At 43.3% G+C, this 23,098-nt stretch overlaps 1 protein-coding gene and 1 long non-coding RNA gene across 2 annotated transcripts in view; both read right to left on the bottom strand.

The window, feature by feature from the left end:
• zdhhc8a (zinc finger DHHC-type palmitoyltransferase 8a) overlaps positions 1 to 19,559 on the bottom strand; it is a 59,733-nt gene extending 40,174 nt beyond the window's left edge. Inside the window, exon 1 of the mRNA XM_063212774.1 lies at positions 19,456 to 19,559. Within this exon, the coding sequence (XP_063068844.1) occupies positions 19,456 to 19,559 (104 nt within the window). The remainder of the gene's footprint in view (positions 1 to 19,455) is intronic.
• A 1,458-nt stretch (positions 19,560 to 21,017) lies between these two features.
• LOC134460080 (uncharacterized) lies at positions 21,018 to 22,515 on the bottom strand. The gene is made up of 2 exons (XR_010036973.1): positions 22,365 to 22,515; positions 21,018 to 21,187 (listed from the first exon to the last, which is right to left on the bottom strand). It is a non-coding gene; the product is annotated as an uncharacterized LOC134460080 (long non-coding RNA).
• Between the last annotated feature and the right edge of the window lie 583 nt (positions 22,516 to 23,098).

The raw sequence follows: 23,098 nt of genomic DNA, 5'->3' as shown, positions 1-23,098 counted from the left end.
GATTTCTTAAAGGGATTCGGATTTCCGATTCCCCACGATACGATACGATTTGATTCAATGCGATTTTTCCAATTACTTTTCTACTTCTATTATGTTATGGAGCAAGGACATTGGAAAGGGGCCAGCAATTCAATTATTTTCTATACTTAAGAATGCCCAGGATACATTACAACTCTATTAAATCGTTGGCCGTAGGATCAATGCATCGATACATTGTGATCATTATTTACATCCCTAGTGTCTGTTATCGCAATGTGTACGGTTTCCTTCAAAATCAAGTTTAATGTGCTCGAGTTTCATGTGTTCAATTCAATCTGTCAACCAAGTAACTGGGGTTTATTTTGTATGCCCTTCAAAATCACACATTCAGGCGTGAAGATAATATTACTGCCACAAAATAACCAGGAAGAAAATCAAGGGTCTTTTTATTCGATTGACTTGATCTTCAATCTTTCATTAGATCTGTCAGTCCAGAAATTCAGGGCATCTGAGTTGGCAGTTATGTTTTCCATCTACAAAATCACACATGCAGATGTTAATATAATGACATCTGCACATAAAAAAGAAAGGGGAAAAAAATAATTGGATCTGTATCCGGTGCAACTCGGGGCATCTGGGTTTGCCGCATCGCTGTTGTGTTCAAAATCACACTTTGAGGTGAGAAGGTAATACGGTTACCACAACAAAGAAGTGAATACAGCTTCTTATTCAACCTGTCAGCCAAGCAAATTTATGCATCCAAGTTTGCTAAATGTCTGATATGTTTTCCACTCCCTTCAAAATCACACATGTAGGTGATAATTTAATGACACCTTCACAAAATTGAGTGTTTCCTTCCCCTCCAAGATCACATATTTCAGGTGAGAAGATAATATTGCATCCACAAAACCAGTGAGACAATCAGGCTTCATGTATTCAATCTGTCAGGCAAAAAAGTCATCTGTGGGGGTATCTGCTTCTCCAAGATATTTGCTTGGATGTGAGGGGGAGGACAGATTCCCCAAGAGGTGTGCATTTTGTCACTTCAGTGCTCGCAAAACATCAACTCAGCAAATGAGCCCCCACAGCAAATGGAACGCAACATAACTGTGCAGAGTGTGTGTGTGTGTGTGTGTGTGTCTGAGAAAGAGAGAGAGAGAGAGAGAGAGAGAGAGAGAGAGAGAGAGAGAGAGAGAGGGATGAAGAGAAGGGAGGGCCACTCCTAGAGAATAGTGAATGATGAGGAGGGAGGGGAGGGGAGGGGAGGGCTGGCTAGTCACATGCAGGCAGGACATGCAATAAAACACTGAAACTGCACCAGTGACTGCAGAGCAGAGCGCTCTGGGAGGGGAATGCACGGCCTCTTATTCTGCTGCAGCAGCAGGGCATGCATGCACACAATTTTGCGGCATGCACACAGTAAATGTATTCAGTAGAGATGCACCGGATCCGGATCCGGTTCCGGATCCGGCAGGATAATAGGGTTTTTCACAGGATCCGGATCCGGCAGGATCTTAAAGGCCAACTTCCGATAAAACTCAGTTTTACTCACTCCTTTCGAAGATCGGACGGTCACCCCAAGTTAAACTCACTTGCAAGGCTCTCATAGCGGTGTGTCACCTCGCCTGGCTGTGTTTCCCGGTGTTTCCCAATTTACATCAATAATGCAGAGAAACGAGCGAATCACGAAAGCCTTTCTGTGTTTCGTCACGTCGAAAGAAGGCGTTGCCCACAAAGGTTTATGTCGATCCATTTTTCTAAAAACATGTCGAGTAATTTTTTTCTGCTTGTTTTCAATACAAGCAACGTCTGGTGGCCCGAAATCTAGCTTAGCTTAGCTATCAGCTGGTTGCTACTCTCAGGTACACACACAGCACAAAGCCTCATCCATAGAGCAAGCCCACTCTGGTAGCTGGCCCACTCCTGTAGCTCGCCTAGGGGTCGCTGTCGAAAGAGCACAGCCCTGAATGGAGCATGCACGCCTCCGTTGGCGCCCCTATAGTGCAGTACCACCCGGAGAAGTGGCGACTCTGTTTCCAATTACATTCTATCCAGGCACCGGAGGACTGAGCCAATCAGAGACGCATTTCCACGAGAGCAGGAAGAGTAAGCCAATCAGAGACGCTTTTCCACGAGAAACACGGAACACCCTCTCGTTTCTCCACAAGCCACATTGCTGGCTTGCAAAAACGGCTTGAAACAAAGCAACCAGAACGTTTTTTAAAACAGGACCAACGCGTAACACATTCAATAACAATGGGGAACACAGCAATATTAATCAAATGACGTTGAGAGGCCATCTTTAAAGTGTACCTCCGGGATTTTGGACACCAGGCCTCATTTCCGAGTCAGCCAGGGTGTAAACAATGTGTCCAGAACGTTTTTTTCACATTCCATGCAGTCCTTGTGAATTCTCATATCCATGTTGCTAAGCTAGCGCAAGTGAACGGGGATGGTAGTAGCCTGCCCCCAAAAATAGTCTTATCCGGTTGCAACAACATTCAAAACAACCCCATTATTATGCCAGACTGCAAGTGTAAATACTTGTCTTGATAGAATGAAGTTTGAAATTAAACCAACATTGCAATCATGTTTGATCACCATCAGCAATTTGTGTTCCGGTTTGAAAGCTTGACAGCCGCGGAGTGATATTCCTAGTACAAATCCTAGCTTCGTTTGACACATCCATAACTTTTCCATAGAGCGAACTCCAACATCTTTGAAGTTTGTAAAACTGAACGGTTTTCCCCTCTCCCTGACCTCGCTCGCAAACATCAAGAGTAATGCTTTCTGTCCGACTTTGTAAATCTTTCGTAACATTGAAACATATGCCATAACAATGTTTGGTTGTTACTAGATGACCCGTGTGTCTACACAGCATGTTGGCGAACAGAACGCACACTCTTCTCCCTTTCATCCTCCCATTCCATCTCGTCTCAAAAAACATTCCATGCAATAATAACTAGAGCTACGAGTGACATATTTCACAATGTCAAGCCAGATCACATAGCGTTGCGTAACTTGTGAATCCATAGGAATACGGCAAGTCATGTCTAATGCCATTTGTCACAGCAATTGCACAAAATAACAGTAAAGCATTACAACATGCCAATCCAAAAGGGTAACTTCTAGCCCAAGTTTTGGCTAACGTAGGCGAAGCCATTATACCACTGGGCTACCATCATAGAAGCAAAAAGCATGGCAAACCTGTTCTTCGGAGACTGTTGGTGCGCGCCACAAAATGTAGATCTGGGAATGCGGTTGGCACCGCGGACACTTTTAGAGTTTTCCGTGTAGGTATTAGACTTCGAGAAGGACTTTGTGAAGTCGTCGGGACTGAAGTGGTCACTGCAAAGCACCGGGGTAGCTTACGGAGCGTCTCCATCGGTGTGTTGATGTAGCCCTGCAGCCAGGAGCCAGAGTTTGGTTCTTTCAACATCTTTCACGGAAACCAATGGAAACTTGCCGATACCCATCTGTGGGCTTTATTATTGCAGTTGGTATATACACACTGATGTACCATGGTGCGATGTCGTTGGGTTTTAATCCACTATTCGATCCGATCCGAAAGCAGTTGTAGAACTAGCCTTGATTTGCAATGTCTCTTGCGGGTCCCTGCAGTGGGTGGGTGGGCTACATCACAACTGAAGAGAGCAAAGTAAAATTCCGCCGACCCCGAGAAAATAGTCTCTCAACATGGCAAAATCCACGCAGTGCAAGGTTGGTTTAATTTCAAACTTCATTCTACTAAGACAAACATTTACACTTGCAGTATGGTATAATAACGGTTTTGTTTTGAATGTTGTTTAAACGGGATAAGACTATTTTTGGGGGCAGGCTACTACCATCCCCGTTCACTTGCGCTAGCTTAGCAACATGGATATGAGAATTCACAAGGACTGCATGGAATGTGAAAAAAAAAACGTTCTGGACACATTGTTTACACCCTGGCTGACTCGGAAATGAGGTCTGGTGTCCAAAATCCCGGAGGTACACTTTAAGCAGTGGATCCGGTATCCGGCAGTTACTTTTTCTTTTTCTTTTTTCCCCTCTCTTTTCTTTCCTTTCTTTTCTTTTATTTACTCTCATTAGGAGAGATTTAGCATTAGATACTACAGTCCACAGCCCAGTCCAGATGGTGGCGGTAATGCACCATTTACGCTGGTTTGCCAACCGCCATTAAACGCAAAAAAGAAGAAGAAGAAGAAGAATCCGGCATGTTACCTAAAATCAGGGTCTGGTGCATCTCTAGCCTAGGCTTTTCAGTCAGTCTTTCACAACTCCAATCACTGCATGGAGTGAAAGTCCTTTGGAAGCGGCCGTTGCAGGCAGTGTGGCAATAAGCCAACTAGTCTAAAAAATGGTTTGAGTCAACGTAATAAAAAGGGCCCACGTGTGCGAGTAGACTATATGTTTCAACCCTTTTGTAGGATCCGGTATCCGGTTCCGGATCCAGCAGGATCTTAACCAGTGGATCCGGTATCCGGCAGGATCCTAAAAATCAGGATCCGGTGCATCTCTAGTATTCAGTCATGTTTACAGTTGTCCTCCACTGGTTTGGCTCATTTCTTGAAATTGAGACGACATTCTCATAACTAGGATCATTTGGCCAAAGGAGACTAACATTTCATAGGTGCTGCGCTAAGGGGTTAAAGAAATGAGCCAATTACCTTCAGTATGGAGGAAAACTGTAACATTCTTCTAGTTGGCCCTAAGTGTTGAATTAACACTGCAACGTGCACTGACATAGCATGCAAGAGTGCGAACAGCAGACATCAGGGCAGGAGTTAACACTGCAGGCTTACCATGGATTTATATCAGTAGCCTCATACTTCCTACCAGCCATCCAGGAACTGTACACTGCACACTGTCACAGGAGGGCAATGAACATCATCAAAGACACAACTCATCCAGCACACAGAACATGTTCTGCCTTCTGCCATCAGGGAAGCGGTAGCACAACAAGCAGACACATGGTGTGTTCCATTACTCGCCCTCTGTACTGTGTACCTTGTTTAAGTGCAGTGAAGTACCCTTTCCACCCTCCGCGATTCACGAGGCGAGTACATTCCGATTACCGTTCTGTCTGATACACTTAACGGAAATGACGGTTGGTCCTGTGTCATCAGAGTTTACCAACCGCTAAACCGCGAAAAGTGGACAGTTACTCCACACTTCGAAAAATGGCCGTTTTGGGGGCGTTATCCGGGTAATTTACAGTACACTTTACCGCCACGATTAGAAATGGAACACCCTGCATACCCAAACACAGTGCGGAAAGGGCGGAAAGTATTCGTATTGGAACACACCATGAGTAACAGCGTCTTTCCACAAGCCATCAGACTCATCAACACACTGAAGAAAACCACACGAACATTCCAAGGTCACTGGAGGACATTCCATGAGCATGGCACTTTATTTTTGCACCTTGTATACAGATCTACACATTTCACTTGTGTGTGTGTGTGTGTGTGTGTGTGTGTGTGTGTGTGTGTGTGTGTGTGTGTGTGTGTGTGTGTGTGTGTGTGTGCAGAGGTGCATCTTGTCACCAGGCAAGACAGGCAGCCGCTTGGGGCCCCCAAGCCCCTATATAGTGAATAACAGCTCCGACTTTACTACGATATGGCAATCACATTACCCTAGAATCGCCTGTGTGTGTGTGTGTGTGTGTGTGTGTGTGTGTGTGTGTGTGTGTGTGTGTGTGTGTGTGTGTGTGTGTGTGTGTGTGTGTGTGTGTGTGTGTGTGTGTGTGTGTGTGTGTGCGTGTGCGTGTGTCAGGGATGGAAATAAGCACCCGTCCACCTGCCAATGACGGGTGAATTTGGCCTTTGGCGGGTGAAATATGTCCACCCACCCATGTCACCTTGACGGGTGAAAATTTTCTACAGGCGCCCGGGTTAATGCTGAATGTGTCAGAGAAAAAAAGGGTGTGTGTGAGAGAGATTATTGTCAATGTTTTAGTTATATGTTTTAGTTAAACTGCACATTGGAGAATGGTCAAACGCAATTTCAAACTTCTGTGCTAATCCTGTTGCGTAGATTTTTGACCAAAAAGTACACTTGATTTGACTTCAGATTTGCCCGTTGACAATCCCATTCACTATTTGCTGAAAACAATCAACTTCATCATAAAACATTGCTATTACAACCAGACAGAAAAAGACTATTATACTGCCCTACAGAGGCAAAGTGCAGTAACTAGCCTACGCCAACATTCAACTGAGAAAATTCCTTCAAAGCCTTAGTATTATTAACCTGATTCACATCATCTGGCTGCGTTCGGCTACGTCACGCGGGGGCGTTCCCATGCCTCACTACCCCGAGAGCATATCAGATGGTAAGAATCAGGTAATAGTATTATAGGATGGAGTTTGTAGTTACCTCAAATTTGACATAGCAATATGTCTAAAACGGGTCACATTTGGACAATAAGAGTACAAGCTAAAGGAGGTGACCATTTTTGGTATAAACTCAATTTTGACCAAATATGTAGTCACGGCACTTTGCCTCCATACGGCAGATTCTTTTTGAACAGTTGGCCTACCTGTCAACAATGCTTCATAATAGCCTATCTACTTTGTTCATATCTATGGACTGTTCCAGAGTCTTTACATGCAGGGCCAACCAGACAGACTATGGCGGTTATACTTCAGAACAGTACCTGTTGAGAATGTGATGTAGAAACCGTTCTTACTTCCTAAAATTATCAGACTGTAGACCGAAATCTATGCCAAAAGTTTAAGTTTATTTGGCTCTCGTAACAGTTACACCGAAATACACGCTGGGGCCCTTTGGCTGAAGTGCTACTCGCAATCCCACTCCCCACAAACCGGCCGGTTTCCTCCTGCTTGATTGTTCTGCAGACAGCCCTCCTCAGCCCGCGTTGTAACTTAAATAGACTTTCATTCGCCGGTTTGGGGGCCGGCTTCCGGCCAGATAGGCTACTGATTGGAGAATCACCTCAGCCAATGGGGTCTCCCTCACATAGACCTCCCATTTCCGAGCCCTATCTCACGCCTTTCGTAAAGTCCTCACGAAAATAATAGAGTAATTTTCGTGGTGCATTCACGTTATTGCCCGCCTTTCGTAAAGTCTTCACGAAAATAATAGATTAATTTTCACGCTGCCTATTCACTTGAATTTCCCCACTGCTACTATGGTTATCCAAACGTCTGCAGGGGCGGGGAGGGGGTGCTGACAGAACACTGCTGATACACTCGGGACTCACTAATTCGACGCCCTTTCGGTACTTACGCCTTATGTCCCCTAAACCTAAAACTAAACCTAAACCTAAACCTAACCCTAACCCTACTTAACCCTAAATATAACCCTAACCCTAACCTTAACCCTAACCTTAACCCTAACCTTGACCCTAAACCTAACCCTAAATTGCTTGTTTGAAATGTTTGATTACCTTGTGACGGTAGGCTACCGAAAGGGCATCAAACTAGTGGGTCGCTAGACAACAGTCGGGCAATTCAAGTGAATAGGCAGCGTGAAAATTAATCTATTATTTTCGTGAAGACTTCACGAAAGGCGGGCAATAACGTGAATGCACCACGAAAATTACTCTATTATTTTCGTGAAGACTTTACGAAAGGCACGAGATACGGTTGCATTTCCCCAGGCCGACCCATTGTTACCTCCCTCCCCTCATGACATGGTGATCACAGAGATATTCTTCTCCTACATATAGTATATCACACTAAATATTCAATATGGTTTTATATAAAAATAGAAAATCTCCTTCAAATGCTTTATACCCACAGCATTGCTGTGCATCTACCATCTGCTGTGGTGGCAGCAGAAAAGAGAAGTAATCATCAGTCCTTTTACATTGGCATCAAGGCTCCCCACCATTTTTACATTTCAATCAAATTGTGTATGGTCCGTTGACATTGTGACTGGAGTGATTGGAATGTGCCGGAAGGTTGTTTTGTGAGGCAAACTGTCCTTCATTGTATTGCCCTCCCGCTGAGAGATATAAAAGAAACTCCATTTCATTATCCACGCAATTGAATGAATGTCACGACCTGTGGGTTTTCTTGAGTGATGTCGCAGGCAGCCCTAACAACCTTTGCCATTTTTTTTAATTTACCACACTATCGTCATGATCATCATTTAATCATGAAATACAATTAATTGAGATAGCATGCAATTTTTTAATTGAATTTGTACATCAGAGAAAGAACACAAAGTCACTGGTGACGTTCAGGTCATCCGAGTTTTCTGAATTTCTAGGGCATATGCTCTGTCAGAGTATTGATACACACAGCTGGTAGCAGTGGCGGAAGAATTGCACACAGGGCCCCAGGGCAAGACGCCGATAGAGCCCCCCATACAGCCTGCCAAGGTCACAACAAGGCCTCCACCACCAATCCAGGAGGGCCCTGGGCCCCGAGCAAATACCCTTTTCGCCCTCCCTATTGCTCCACCTCTGGATGGTTTCATGTAATTGCTGTACCAGATGTTGCATCAATATACCTTGATGCACCATCATTTCACATATAATCTATTATGAATGCTGTTTGATGTCTGTTTCCTTGATAGTTTTTCTATCACTGAAAGGTCAATGGTGTCTAGTTCTCCAAATGTAACCTTCATGACTACCTCTAGGTCTACTAGGAGAAGGAAAAAACATGACCGCCTTCAGTTGAATGATGCCTTTTCAACAAGGAGCCACGTCATAGGTCAGTCCACCATTTTACACACACACACACACACACACACACACACACACACACACACACACACACACACACACACACACACACACACACACACACACACACACACACACACACACACACACTGCAACAATTTCTACCAGAGGGTCAATAAATCTATGATGGCATTCTCGTAAGGTCAGTTTAAAAGCCTCAGTAAATATGATTGGACATACAGTAAAAAAAAACAACGTGAGAAAAATAAAACAAACACCTCATGGAGTCCAATGCACTATCTTGTCTGGACTTATCCATTTCAGCATCAAGCTGCAAAAGGATGCCAGGGGCATTCACAGAGGCATCGTTGCAAAAGCGACTGTCTTTGCCTTTAAGAACGCAGTATCCAGTTTCTTACCAAAAGGGATTACTCTGCTACAAAACCTGACCAACATTGATTTCTGACCATCTGGATGGCAACGGCGGTGACGGTGAGAGTTCATTACATGGACCAGGCTGCCCGCCCGGAGACAAGCCGCGCGTCGCGTGCTGATGAAACAGCGGTGTGAGGGCATATTAAATCTTTACTACGGCTGGAGCAAAGCTGCCCTTCCAATCCGGCCGCAGAGCAAAAGAAAAAGTGGACACGGAGGACTACTGTGAGAATGCGAATGGTACTGCATGTCATGCATTGCCATGCCTCACAGCAGTGAGGGAGAACAGCTCAGTGTGTGTGTGTGTGTCCTATCATTAAATAAGTAAATACATACGTACCAGGGCTTGACATTAACTTTTTCGCTTGCTGGTGCACTGTGGGTGCCATCCAGCTATTCTACTAGCCAAAATTTTTTTTTTTTTTAATTTATCATAACGCTGTACATTTAACGTCAGAAGATGAGGTGCTTAAAGCAAAAAGATGAGTGCATGGGTTTCTACATGGAAATAAAACAAACAAATAGAAACTGAGCAACAGTTTTTTCTTGAACTTAAATACAAACAATTGATACACAAGGGGCAAAATGCATACATGCTATTCTGATATGTCATACCATAGAATAAGCTACCTGCCAAATTGGCTAGTGACACTGAAATTGTTACCAGCCACAGCCAAGTTTTACCAGCATTTGGCCGGTTGGCAGGTGCCAGTGTAAAGCCCTGATACGTACGTACGTACATACGTACATACATACATACATAGGCCTACATTGGGACCAGGCCTACCATTCATTACTATAATATTGCCTGATATCAATAAATTAAAGTCCCGGTCAAAAGCCTTACAAATGAGTTTGACTGCCCTGGTGGCAGCATACCCTGCAGAAAAATTGATGTCTGACAACATACAGTAGCCTATCTTTCCAAATGTTCGACTGAAAAGGGACTACAAGGGACTAAGTGCAATTAGATGTTTGACTAAAATGGATACCAGGGAATAAGCCCAATTAGATCTTGTGTGAGATTGGATGGCAACCCACGGCATATGTAATTCTGGCATCTGTCATGTAATGAATGAAATCTTATGTTCCTGGGATTGAACTGGCAGCAGCACAAGAATACATGGTAAGACTTATGACACAATACCATCACCAAAACATACAGATGTGATGAATATGTTTTTGTCTCATAAATAAATGTTCACCAACACAGTGTACTGGTTTGTGTACATTGAAGGTTTTCTGGTGTGTCCAATGAGTCATATACAGTAACATGTAGTGAAGGGGAGTAGAACTGCCCAGCCGAGACTCAGAGCTTCTGGGGCACCAAACTGGGGCTCTGACCACTACACCAAAGAGCTAGCAGGGCTCCGCCCTACTGGTGACGCAACGCCTTCGGCTCAGCTACACACAGTAGGGCCAAGAGCTAGCTCAATCCTGCTACAGCGGGAACTCCACCCACTTTCTCTGGGACCAAACAACTGAGCATTAGCCCCATACGACTTCTGTTGCTGTCGACCAACGTTGACGAAGCACGTGAGCGAGAACTTGTTGTCACGATGTGGGTGTTATTAAATACAGCGCATTTAAAGTCAGCCACAAATATGAAGGAGACGATGAGCTCGCACCAGTTTGCTCTACTAACGCACCACATGTGAGGAGTGGGGGGACACGCAGTAAGGAGGAGCTGAAGTGGGGACCTACGCAAACTGGTGTAGGGGTGTGAGACAAGACTCATATACACACGTGAGTGAGTTGTTGACCAACCAGTTCATGGGCGCGTGACCACGGAGGCAGTCTGCAGGCGAGAGTTGAAGGGGATAAGCAACTGCAGAGGTTGCAAGATCTGACTGCAGTCGCATTCATCCCGCGATAGTTTGACACCATGTGACTTGTCAACTCGTCAACGCAACATCGACGAAATTTCGAAGTTTGAAAGGGAAATCTAACCATCATGCAGCATTTTCATCCAAGGTGCATTGCTGTCTAAATGCGCATGCATGCGTTGACGACAAGTCGATCGCACCTATTTTCAACCGTCCTGGGTAGAGGCAAGTTCAAGGCAGTGACGTGGTTTAAGTAGAGACATTCTATTGGGCTAAGAAATGTTTGGTTTAAACTTTGGCACATCCCTCAACCAGTAGCAAGCCGAGGGAGGCGGCTTAACCAGGCCATGGAAACAAAGTTCTTCCTGTATGGAAATGCTAATCGTTATAGTCCTGGTCAGACCAGAATCGCGGTAGTGATCTGAAGTCTATGAAAATCAGACAACCAAAGAGCCACGTGTAACGGAGGCCAACTAGCAGTGTGGCGTGGAACTTTTGTAAACCTCCTTCCCAAAGGCTCATACAGTATTGATAGCGTTGGGTTATCGGACTAGTCCTTGAGCTCAGCTGTATCGTGCTGTGCCTCCCATATCCGAACTGATACGTTGACTAGAAGGTGGTGGGTTTGCTGCCCCGAGGGGGACGGACTGCGCTGGAACACCTCGGTTACACATGCTTGTTGGTATGAGAGTAAGAACACAACCCTAGAGATGGTCACTCCATCACAAACTGGGCATGTACTAAAGGCAGGCACACAAATCATGTTGGCCTTATGGACCATGGACTGGGCTAGGACTCTTGTCCTCAAACACTGCAGTTAGTTGTCATATCCTTGATGACTGGCATATACAACGATTCCATTTTTACCAGATGTGCCTACGTATAATCAATGACTGAAAAGTAGGCCTATCAAATCTTGATAGTAGTTAGTAAGTTGATAGCACTATCTTAATCAATTTGATCAATCATGTGCATTATGTTTCTATAATGCCATAGACAGAAAAATTCAGCATGATCAACAGGTCTCGTTGTACTACCAAACAAAGGTACAACCAATACAACCACTGATTGAAAAGACTTGTGTGCAATGCTCCTTTCTCAGTAGTGGCATTCTATGCAGAAAAACTGTCAGAATGGAGAATAGGAGAGGTTACATTTGTACAAGTTCAAAGTGGATTTGAAACATAAACATATGCCAACGGCTTCTAGGGAAAGCGGTTACACTGCGAAACTGCATACAGTAATGTAGTAAAATTGACCCTGGGTCCCACGTTTTAAGATGCAGTCTTCTGTTAAAATGTACATGTTACCAAACCAAATAGACCTTATAGTTTTTTTCTGGTCATTTTAAATGGCTCTTCAAAGAGCATGTACAGTATCAAACAGAGGTAAGAAATGAACACAGGAGCTCATCATAACTGGTTGTCCTTGAGAACCGAGTTAAGACAGCAGCCAAGAGTAGTCAGGAGGAGACTAGGGACAATTGTCACCTTTTGAACTATGGCAGACTATTTAGGGAACAAAACAATGTAAATCACACCCTATGGAGTGCACTTCCAAGTACACTTCGGACATTCAGGACGGCGCCCTGCTGATACAGACTCTTTGAAGTCTCCTCTTTGAAGTCATTAAAAAAAAATGTCTGCCACTGATATAATGGAACATGGCATTTAAATCACTAACACTATTAACTATTTCTCCACATTATGCAGGCTACAGTAGATTTCATATTAAAGCAGTGCAAAATGTATATACTTTTAAAAAGAGTGAGTAGTTTTTGAGTAAGTAAATGAGTAGTGTCTGATTAGTTTGTCAGAAATTGAACCTTTATCAATAGTACGGGTCAGTAAAAAGTCATGATATAACTGCAAGAAGCAGAAAATACTCTACCCTGAGACCAGATTTCCGAGGCTCTGTGTTTGGGTCAGGCTCAGTGTCTCCCTGGAAGCTAGTCTCATTTTCAGGCAGAAGCTGAGCTGCTTTGTCACTTCTGACTTTAACGGCTGGGGAAGAGCCAATAAAATCTCTCCAGAAAATAGTTTTAGATGCCACAAGTGAGTAAACTGGACGGGAAAAAAACTGCCTGCAAGCCCAAAGACGGTGAGATTTGAAATGTCACTGCAATACCGTGCAATATCTAGTAGATGGTTATTTTCCCCATTCCTTTCCCACTCTCTCTATATAGCCAGGACTGTTTGCGGGGCTCTAACTTAAATGCTTGCCTTTTTTCCAGATAGTCCACCATCAATAAAAAACCCCAATCTACTTTTCTCCTGTTCAGAGTTCGCCTGGACGAATGTGTGCCCTACGGGCAATTATGGCGGATCTGAGAGGAACAATAGGAGCTGGAGTGTTTAGTGGAGAGCCGGCGTAATAATTATCCCCTGACAGACTGCTGTGCCAGCACATCTCCGCCTGCCTATATCCAAGATGGCATCTCCATAATTAACCGCTCCAAAGGAAAAAAACCCGCTCGCAGCTAAACCACATTACGACAGCTTGCCCATAACTTGCTGACCGTGATTTGTGTGTGTGTGTGTGTGTGTGTGTGTGTGTGTGTGTGTGTGTGTGTGTGTGTGTGTGTGTGTGTGTGTGTGTGTGTGTGTGTGTGTGTGTGTGTGTGTGTGTGTGTGTGTCTGTGCACGCGCGCTAAATGAATCGAATATGTCTAACACTAATTTGAAGTCAGCGTGTGAAGTCTTGTAGAAGTCCTTTGGTTATTTTACCAGTCATTTAACGCCTTATTTAAGGGTTTCATTTTTTAAGTTCACCTACAATGCGAATATGGTTGCGTTAACTTGTTCTAGAACACCATGGGCATCGTTTAAGTACAGAGCTGCGATTAAAACACTGCAATTATAGGGGGCAATAGATAGTCAATGTCCCTACGAAATGCGGCTTATGAAAGATAAAAACACAAGCCAATCCACTCCACCTCCTGCTGTAATAATAATGTTAATAGTTTTGATTGCTATGTTCGACAAGAATCCCCTGATAGTCTTAACTACCCACTGCCACACATAACCTCATCCCAACTTGCACTGTAAGATATATAGCGCTAAGCCATGTTAGTTTTCAGGGCTTTACATGGGTCAAAAAAACAGTCCAGGCATTTTCAGCCAAGACTGGTCCGCTTTGAAAGAAAAAATTAAGCCTGTGATAATATTTTTTTGTCGTCTCTTGTGAGCTATTGTGACACCCAAAATGAATATTTAAAACTGACTCGAAGAGGATAGCTGTGGCAGCATGAGGACTGGCACTACATTGAGGGAAGGACGGTGACCAGGCCAAAATCATCAACAGTTCACCGGGCAAATGCCCTGTATGCCTTATGGCCAATCCAGCCATGTTAGTGGCCAACAAGAAAAATGTAAACATCATTATGATGCCATTATAAGGATATTTTCCTAAGTATCTAAAATCCATAGACATGGAAAAAAACATAAATATTCTACGATATTGAGCAATGCATAGGATTCGCTCCCCATACCACAACCCTAAATGATTACCTCCTAAAGCTCGGCAGTCTGGTTCTCATCACTCTCCTCCAGCTCCAGGCCCATCCACATGCCCTAAATATATTTTTTCTAATCTTGTTTTGTGGTGCAGCTTGTGTTCTTGTGAACAGCGTTAGCCGCATTAATAATGCTGAGCTCCAGTGATATTATGGTGTCAAGTTATTTCCACTTGCCACAGAGTAGAGAGCACAGAAATAGGCCTGACCTACACCTTCGCAGGAACAAAAGTCTTTGCCAAAGGTCATACAAGTACTTTGAGTTCAAATTCTTCATTTTAAAGGATTGGAACAACAACTACCAGTATTGGTGTCAGTGCATTCCTACTGTTTAACAGTGATGGGGGACCTGGATTCATTAGTTAAAATCCATTGGCACATATTCCAAATTTTACCAGTCCAATTCAACCAGGTGATCACCTGGTTGAATTGGACAGACAGGACTAGGTCGTGAGGAATAGTTGGCAGTTGGCACTGGATTGTAGCTAATGAATTCAGGTTGCCCATCACTGGACTAGAAGAACAACACGTGACAGAGCGTGTACGACACGATAGTACTTGATTGTCAGTTTGCACTGAAATTCATTTTGCATCCCTGAGCAAGACCCATTTAAGACAGGACATACCTTGTCCCCCCATTACAGGCTACATAAAGTCATACCAAACTTTACATGTTAATGTTAAAGGCTAGATTTAATGTGAAATGTTAACATTAACGGTTTAATCTTTCCATTTTGTTTAGATCTACACATGGTGGGCGGGGGCGATCTTTCTGTTTGCAGATGGTGAAGAAACAAATCAATATGTTACATACGATGGGAAAGATATGCGCCTTGATTTGAGGGAATGTATTTTCTTTTTTGAAGTCTAGTTGCGTGAACATTGTCTTCATGAAAAGGATGGTATTGCATGCTGTTTTCCATGCACTTTCTTTAGTTGAACTGTTTTTTTTCACATGAAAGGTAGGCCTACTGATCAAAGGAAACAAGGAATGCCAGATTGGACATATGGCCAGCCGCCTTGGAGGTGTTCTGACTTCAGTTTGCAGAGTAAACATGCCTTTGCTCAGTTCACCATCAGCAAGGACGTTGCCATTTGACATTTTACATTTGTTAGATGGTTTGTTAAGAGCCTACCTTTAAAAAAAAAAAAAAACTACCAAAAAACTACTTGCATTGCACCCTCAAAATGATAAAAGTATGTGGTGTTTCAAAAAATGATTAAGTATGTGATGTTTCAAAATAATAAAGTATTGTGTTTTGGCAATTGCTGAGGTTGGTGAGCGATTCTTCACTATTGTGAGATAGCATTGAAAGAAGTCTACACTCTCTGTGGCCTTCTGGCATACTGTGCAATCGCGAGATAAAGGCCTGGGCATAATACTGAAGGTGAGCATTTCATCTGACTTAAGGTATTTTTTCAACATACACAGTTATCCTTTCAGTGGCTCCTCAACGCGTATCAGAGTGGAAAACCTTTCGGAGATTAGAAGAAGAATAGAATAGCTGTCCCTAAAAAAGTGTGATAAAATCGTTCTAAATAATGAACCCATTATCAACATAATATTAATAAATGTTTTTACATAAGTAAATACTATGCTAACACAGCAGACACAGACATGGCTGCAGCTGTCCTGAAAGTTGTCCTCCTAAGAGCAAAAGAGATAAAATCATCCAACAGTAGCCAATGGCCAGTCTGCTGTGCAGCCATAGGTTGGTTCTTTACAATTTTGGAAATGATTCTAATTAGTTTATTAATAAATGTTAATAAAGTGGTAATACAGCTCTTTAAGGGGCTATCAACTGCTACCCAACTCTGAATTCGCTTGTCCACCCTCCAGGGGCGAAAACCTGTCTAAAACAAGTAAAGATTGCACTATTCAAAAACTCTGAAGTTTAACAACATAGTATCCTTTACTTGAGAGTACTCTTTGTTTCCGTAGGTTTTATATTTAGCCAGCATTCACAGCAGTTATTAAGTGGTAAAACCCCCCAAAATGTCTTAATGTGTCAGTGACAGAACATGAAAACTGCATCTGAATTCGTCAAAAGTTTGTGACCCTTTAATCTAGGCCTCCCCAAAACTCCTGGACTTTGGCGTTAGGATACATCAAACGGCTCTTCAGTGCCACCCTTCCAGCTAAATAAACTCACGGAGGATCACTGGCGGATGATGCTCAATCCCATTTGGGCTCTCTGGATTCACACTTCTACTTTCTAAAAAATAATCTCTTTGAATCAGAGGCTTTTTGTGAAAGGAAAGAGGAAAAAAAACACACTGAATATTGCCTCATGATTTTTTAATTACACAGGGTAGTAATTTGATTCATGACTGCACCAAAACCATGCAGATGAGAGAAAACTAAACCCAATAAATGTTAAAGAAACACTGTAAACTCATCAATATCGCAAATTACTTCCAGTCGGTTCGGTGGATTGATTACCTTGTCTTGTACTAAGTGTGCCATAAAATTAGCATTTTTCATCAAGAATATCTTTTTTCCCAAGTATGGAAATGAATGGGCAAGCTTGCAGTTTGAGTGAGGAATATTTGATGCATGTATGCCCACATTCACACCCACGCGCAAACATAACACCATTTTTATTGGTGTAAGCGGAAAGATTACCATTAACAGAATTTATCGAAGGATTATGGGGCCGGGTTAAACAACTACTTATTTTGCAGTGAACCAGATGTGAAGGCCAGAGAGAGAGAGAGAGAGAGAGAGAGAGAGAGAGAGAGAGAGAGAGAGAGAGAGAGAGAGAGAGAGAGAGAGAGAGAGAGAAACAAACAATCAATCCTCAACAGTAAATCCACCACCAGAAAGCAGCAGAAAGCTTGCAGGGTTGCAGCATGTTGCAGGTTTCGCATCTCTACTGGGGTAGAGAGAGGGACGGAGGGAGGGAGGGCAGCAGTGGTGATCCCCCATGGGAGAATTCCTAAGACTTGACCAAGCGCCCCCTGCTCTATATCCCAGATGGGCAATCAGGGTGCTCTGGAAACCCTAATCCACACCGGCTCCATCTGCTGAATGCAGGGCTCCGTGGTGCAGGGGCTGGGCTGTGCATGGCTCTATGCGGGACTGCTGGCAGCTTGGCAGTACCCAGAACAAAGTCATCTGAGAGCACCCCCTACATAATGTAATGAAGACTCAACTCTGGTCTCCCTGATCTCACTGGGCCCGGCACAACTGACCCCCTTGCCCCCCACCCCATCGGCTTCCATGGCTCTATGAGCTCGGCGTAGTGCAGTGTAGTGCAGTGCAGTGCAGTGCAGAGAGCGGATGGGAAAGTGGGACAGCCAGTCAGTCGCGCAGGTCAAGGGGCAGTGGGTTAAGAGCACAGCAGCTGCAGCTGGAGTCTGTGGCTCAGATCAGACGTGCATGCGGAGCCCGTGCCACACACCACTGTAAATAATAGTAAACCGTGTTTGACTATAGGGCATTTCATGCAAGAGGCTGCTCAAAATCAAAGTGCAGTAAAGTGCAACCCCTTACAGAGATACCGATGGACAGACAAAGTTGTGGAAGATTTTTTTTTTAAAAGTAAAAGAAGCCAGTTGCCCAGCAGTGCTCCATTCAACTCAAGTTTTAACAGGACCAAATGACAAATAGATCACTGCAGTATTCAGGGATAATGCAAACAAGACAACACAGCAAGATATACGCAATTTATGTAGGCCTAAGTGTATTTCATTTTATGTCAGTGCCTTGGCCGTAGGAAATTTTACACAAGCCACATCTGGCCCATAGGCTGAGCTGGCCTGGGACGGGAAAAAACACACAGAAAGGGCGTTTTCAGCTAGCTCACCAGATATTGAGAGACAATGAAGATAGGATGGAATAATAGGAGGAAATGCTTTGTATGTGTCAGGTATGCCTGTTGTAGCAGTAGGGAGACTGATACAGTTGAGACTAGAGTATGGCTAAAATCATCAACTGTCCACCAGGCTACCCTGTGTGCCATATGGCCAATCCAGTCATGCCCACAGACCACTATTGAATAGGCCTGCCTTGGAGATTGGAATTGCCTTTCACAGAGAGCTACTGAGAAACTCTGGGGTCCTTCAAACGTTAGTAGGCTATAGCAAAACAGTGAATTCAAAGTGTCACAAAGAAAAGGAATGATGATGAACCAAAGGACGATGATGAACCAAAATGTTGAGACATCACTTCAAGGCAAAAAAATATGCTTGGCAACAGAACCATCTAGTAATAGCCATCACAACTCTAATTCAGCCAAGATGTCCACCTCAACAACATGATATAAATGCTTGTGTGCCCTCTGTTTTTGCCAGTAAAAAGGAGGTCTTAACTACTGAAACAGCCATCTCATCCATCCCTCATCTCATCAGGGCTTAAACCCCATCCGCTGGAGACAGCAGCTGCACACGTCACTTACATCAATCCCCTGCCGGCCTTATCCTGATCATGCCCTAGTTCAGTTGTATTAAAGCCTTTATATCAGGGCAGAACTGCCTCTTGCCTCGAAAATAGCGGATATATATCATTAACCCTGGTCAGCACCGTCTATGTAGAGAGCCACCATGAAATTCCGTGGAAGTGGAGATTTGTCGAATGACTTGTCACTATCCAGATGTGTTGACTGGTGAATGGTTTGCACCGCTATGCGTTTGTCTGGCATATCATAAAACCAGAAGACCCACATACAAAATACAACTACTACATGCATCATGTTCTGACACAGATAGGCCTACTCTACTTGCTGTCATATGTGTAGCCTACTTGTTACGCATGAAGTTGAAGATGCGCCAGTTGTGCGTGCTCATTGTTGCACGTCAAAGTTGCATCTTTGACTTTAGCTTGCTGAAACTGCACTATTGAAATGAAATGTGGTATTAGGAGGACATGAAAACAGGGTGAAATATTATAAGAAGGCGCCAGGTGACACGGTGACGCAGGGCGGCAGCCTACATCAACATGACACGGATGGAGAGGCGTTCTTGGTGCGCACAGGTCACTCACGTAACCTATTACTACCATCGACGTGCAATATCATATAATAAACGGCAAGACTTACGTGAACACAAAAAATAAAGTTGAGGACCCCACCAGGAGACATGCCGCTGTTGCCACGGGTACGTAGGCGCTGGGTTTGTATCTCTCTCCAGCGCACGCCGGCATCCTGAAGTTACCAGTACTTCATACTTCGTCCCAGCACAAACATAGTGTTTACAGAACACAACCTCCAAAAAGTCCCCTACTAAACCACATAGATCCACGTATCCACATATCCCAAATAAATCCGGATATCACATTTAAACGACAAGTGTTGGGCAAGCCTTTGACTTTTCATTTCATGGATGGGAGTAAACCCATGGATAAGAGGGAGGAGCCTTCATTCAAATTAGCCATGATTTCGTGACGTGGTCCCCATAATCTCTCCATGAGGGAGTAGTAGTAGCCGGGTGATGGTATCGAGAGATCACTGTTTTTCTCCACCAAAAGACTACATCTGCACAATCAGTTAACCGTACAGACTATGTCGTGCCGAAAAGCGAGTGCCTGCCAGAACATGAGTGCCCTCATTGAAACCAATGACGTTTTTTGAGAGAAAATTATACTAATTTTTGCAGAATTAATTACATAATTTATGAACTAAAAATATGCTTATGAGACATTACTCGTCCTCCACTTAATATGAGCTATTTGAATGAAACTGTAACATTTGTTATGACAATTCTTCGATTCTTTTATGGAAATAATACTGAAATTGTAACCAGTTCTTTTTAATACTTCCAGAAGGAATGTAGATGCTTTATTGATAGACTTTCCATCTTAAATTGTGTCGGATTTATCTGCAAAAATGGGTAAAACACATCTCATTGGTTTCCATTGGTTTCGATGAGGGCACTCGTGTTCTGGCAGGGACTCGCTTTTCGGCACGACACCTCCATTAGTTTCTGGTGATTGAATATATAGGCCTACTGTAGGCCTATATTTATGCATTTTTGTAAACCGTGAATGATGCACCATATTAATTCACTGAAATACGCAGTAATACAGCCTACTCAAGAACACTGCTCCTTGGACAAACAAAAGCTGTTCGCCATTGACCTGCTCGGGCCTCAATGCCAGCACTTTGTATGAGAATTAAAAAAAAGCTACAATGACGCCAGCAGTCTGCTTCACATATTTTGCTCAAATAGCAGAGTCGTGTGTCAAATGGAGCTCGATTCCGCCCCCTGGCGCCACTTCAGCAAGTGAACTGGTGTGCTTGTGCTCTAGTTTAGAGGTAGGGAAAGTAATGAGGTCATTTCCAATATTTGTTAAAAATATGTGCACATTCCATTTATTTCATTTTTTTCAAGAAAAGCAGAAGCATTGCACTGGTAATGTAATGGACTTGGGAAAATGACACAGACACAAAAACTGTGCCATACATAACAGACACAACACAACATACATACAAATAAGCAAAAACAAATGTTTATAATTCTTAATGATTTTTAAAAAATATATATATATTAAGAGTATTAAAGATAACGGATGAAACACATTCAGCAAAAATGTAGTGTTAAAGCAAAACTCGTAGTCTACTGTGCAAAAAGCATAACATGAAGGGACTACCTGATTTTTAAAAAAAAGCTGCAACATTGCTTCAAGTGCATTTCATTTAATGGGAGCCATGACCCGAGTGATCACAGGCTTGTTGTTTTCCAGAGACTGTAAACACTGGCACCTGCTGATAAAAAGCACAGCCCCTCATCTGTGCACCCGGCTCCTTAGAACACCACCCAAGGACACGTCACCTGCAAAAGGCATTCAGTCCATTAGGAAGTGATTTTGCCATTACTAGTACATCAAATGACATCTTCACTGAAATTCAAACAAAATAAATCCATGAACAGCGAGCTGACAGTTTCATGGAAGGGCGTCTTGGGCTACACGGATTGCATTTTAAATGTATGTGCAAACACTAGGGCTGGGAATTGAAAGACGTGGGCAACTTGATATGAGAGAGAAAGCTGAGAAAAGACTGACATCATTTACATGAACAGGAAGTGTGTATTTGTGCATGTAGCCTACGTGAATGTGGAGGAGAGCTACAGGATATAAATACTGGCTATAATCGTCTGCAAAACATCGATCCACAAAGTTTTGAATCAATATCACACTTTTCGAACGTGAATCGATATCGATCTTTTGAACCCAGACCTAGTAAACACTTGTATGTGAAGATTTTCTTTCAATCCATGTCATGGAACTCAAATGATTCAGAAGAAAATAAACAGATACGCAAAAGAAAGCTAAAGAAATCTAAAGAAGAGAAAAAACACAAGTACAATCGTTACAGCATGACGGGGGACTGCAGTGGCACCAAACATCAATTAGTACCTTCCAGCGGTGCCAACAAAGCTCTGGGAAATGCTCCAAACATCCAGCCGCTAACAGATTACCGCTCTAAACCACAAGGGCCTGATTTGAAGTAGAAGTGCAGATGTACCTTGTTGTAACAACCGTAGCCTTTGCATAAAATAAAGTTTTGCAGTGTCTTTTTGTATGATTCTCAAATTAAGCTTTCCCCGTTGGAGCATAGTAAATAGGGTTGTTACGATTTTTTCTCCTTCCTCCTCTCATGTTACCACGATGCACTACTCGTAAAATATGTGGCATACCTTACATTTCATCCGGATTCACAATGTATCTTTATTCTCTACTACTACACAGTTTATTTGGATCAGAGAGTTGCAGGTTCGAATCTCCCTGACCAATAGTAGCACGATGTATTCCTCCACCTTCATCCAGTGGCTGAAGTGCCATAGAGCAAGGCCCTTAACCCCACATTGGGACTGTAACCAATACCCTGTAACAACTGTAAGACCGTCTGGATAAAAGCATCAGTTAAATGCAATGTGTAGTGTAGTGTAGTGTAATGTAAGGTAATGTAATGCACGCCGCATCATGTACGACTCCCTAAGCTCCCACCTGGAGGTCTGAGGGGGGTGCTGTAGCCGGGTGAAGGAGGCAGGCTTCCAGGACGGCATAGCCAGGCGGGGCTGCAGAAGCGCGGGGTTGCCTTGCGGAACGGGGTGGAGGATCTCGGATCCTGTGGAGGTTTCGGGGTAGAGCCGTGGGGCCAACTGAAAAGTTGCAATGATTTTGAAACAAAATTAAAAAATCACACACAATACATTTGCATAAAACATCACATATTCAAGAGTGGGTCTACCATGTGTCTATTGTTTGATACTAAGACGCGTTAAAAGGCTAACGACACAAGCCTGAAGCAACATATACAGTTCAAAAGGTATTCCACATGATAGGTGAATTACATACTGTAAATGGTGATACTTCAAAATAAAGGCTTACAATAAGTCTGGAGTTCTAAATATAGATACTTAAATAGAAGGGATGTCAAACGACACCTGTGTTAACATGGTAAGAGAGAATGATGAGAATGTTTTTTTTAAGTATTTTGGGGGTATTTTGGACCTTTACTGTGACAGAACAGTGTGAGAGGAGACAGGAAATGTGCAGAAGAGAGAGAGAGAGAGACGGGGTGGATTCTAATATGCGGACTCCCGTCCTCCCTTGCTCACTCGCCTCCTTGTGGCCTCGTGATGACGTCACCGACGACATAATAGATAATTGTCATGTCAATATATTGCAAAAGCTCAACTCTAATGTCATTTTCTCATTTACAAACAGGATGGTGAATG

This window comes from Engraulis encrasicolus, chromosome 12, assembly GCF_034702125.1.
Source record: "Engraulis encrasicolus isolate BLACKSEA-1 chromosome 12, IST_EnEncr_1.0, whole genome shotgun sequence".
In the NCBI taxonomy this organism is placed as follows: Eukaryota; Metazoa; Chordata; class Actinopteri; order Clupeiformes; family Engraulidae; genus Engraulis; species Engraulis encrasicolus.
This window is presented reverse-complemented; position numbering and strand designations above follow the sequence as displayed.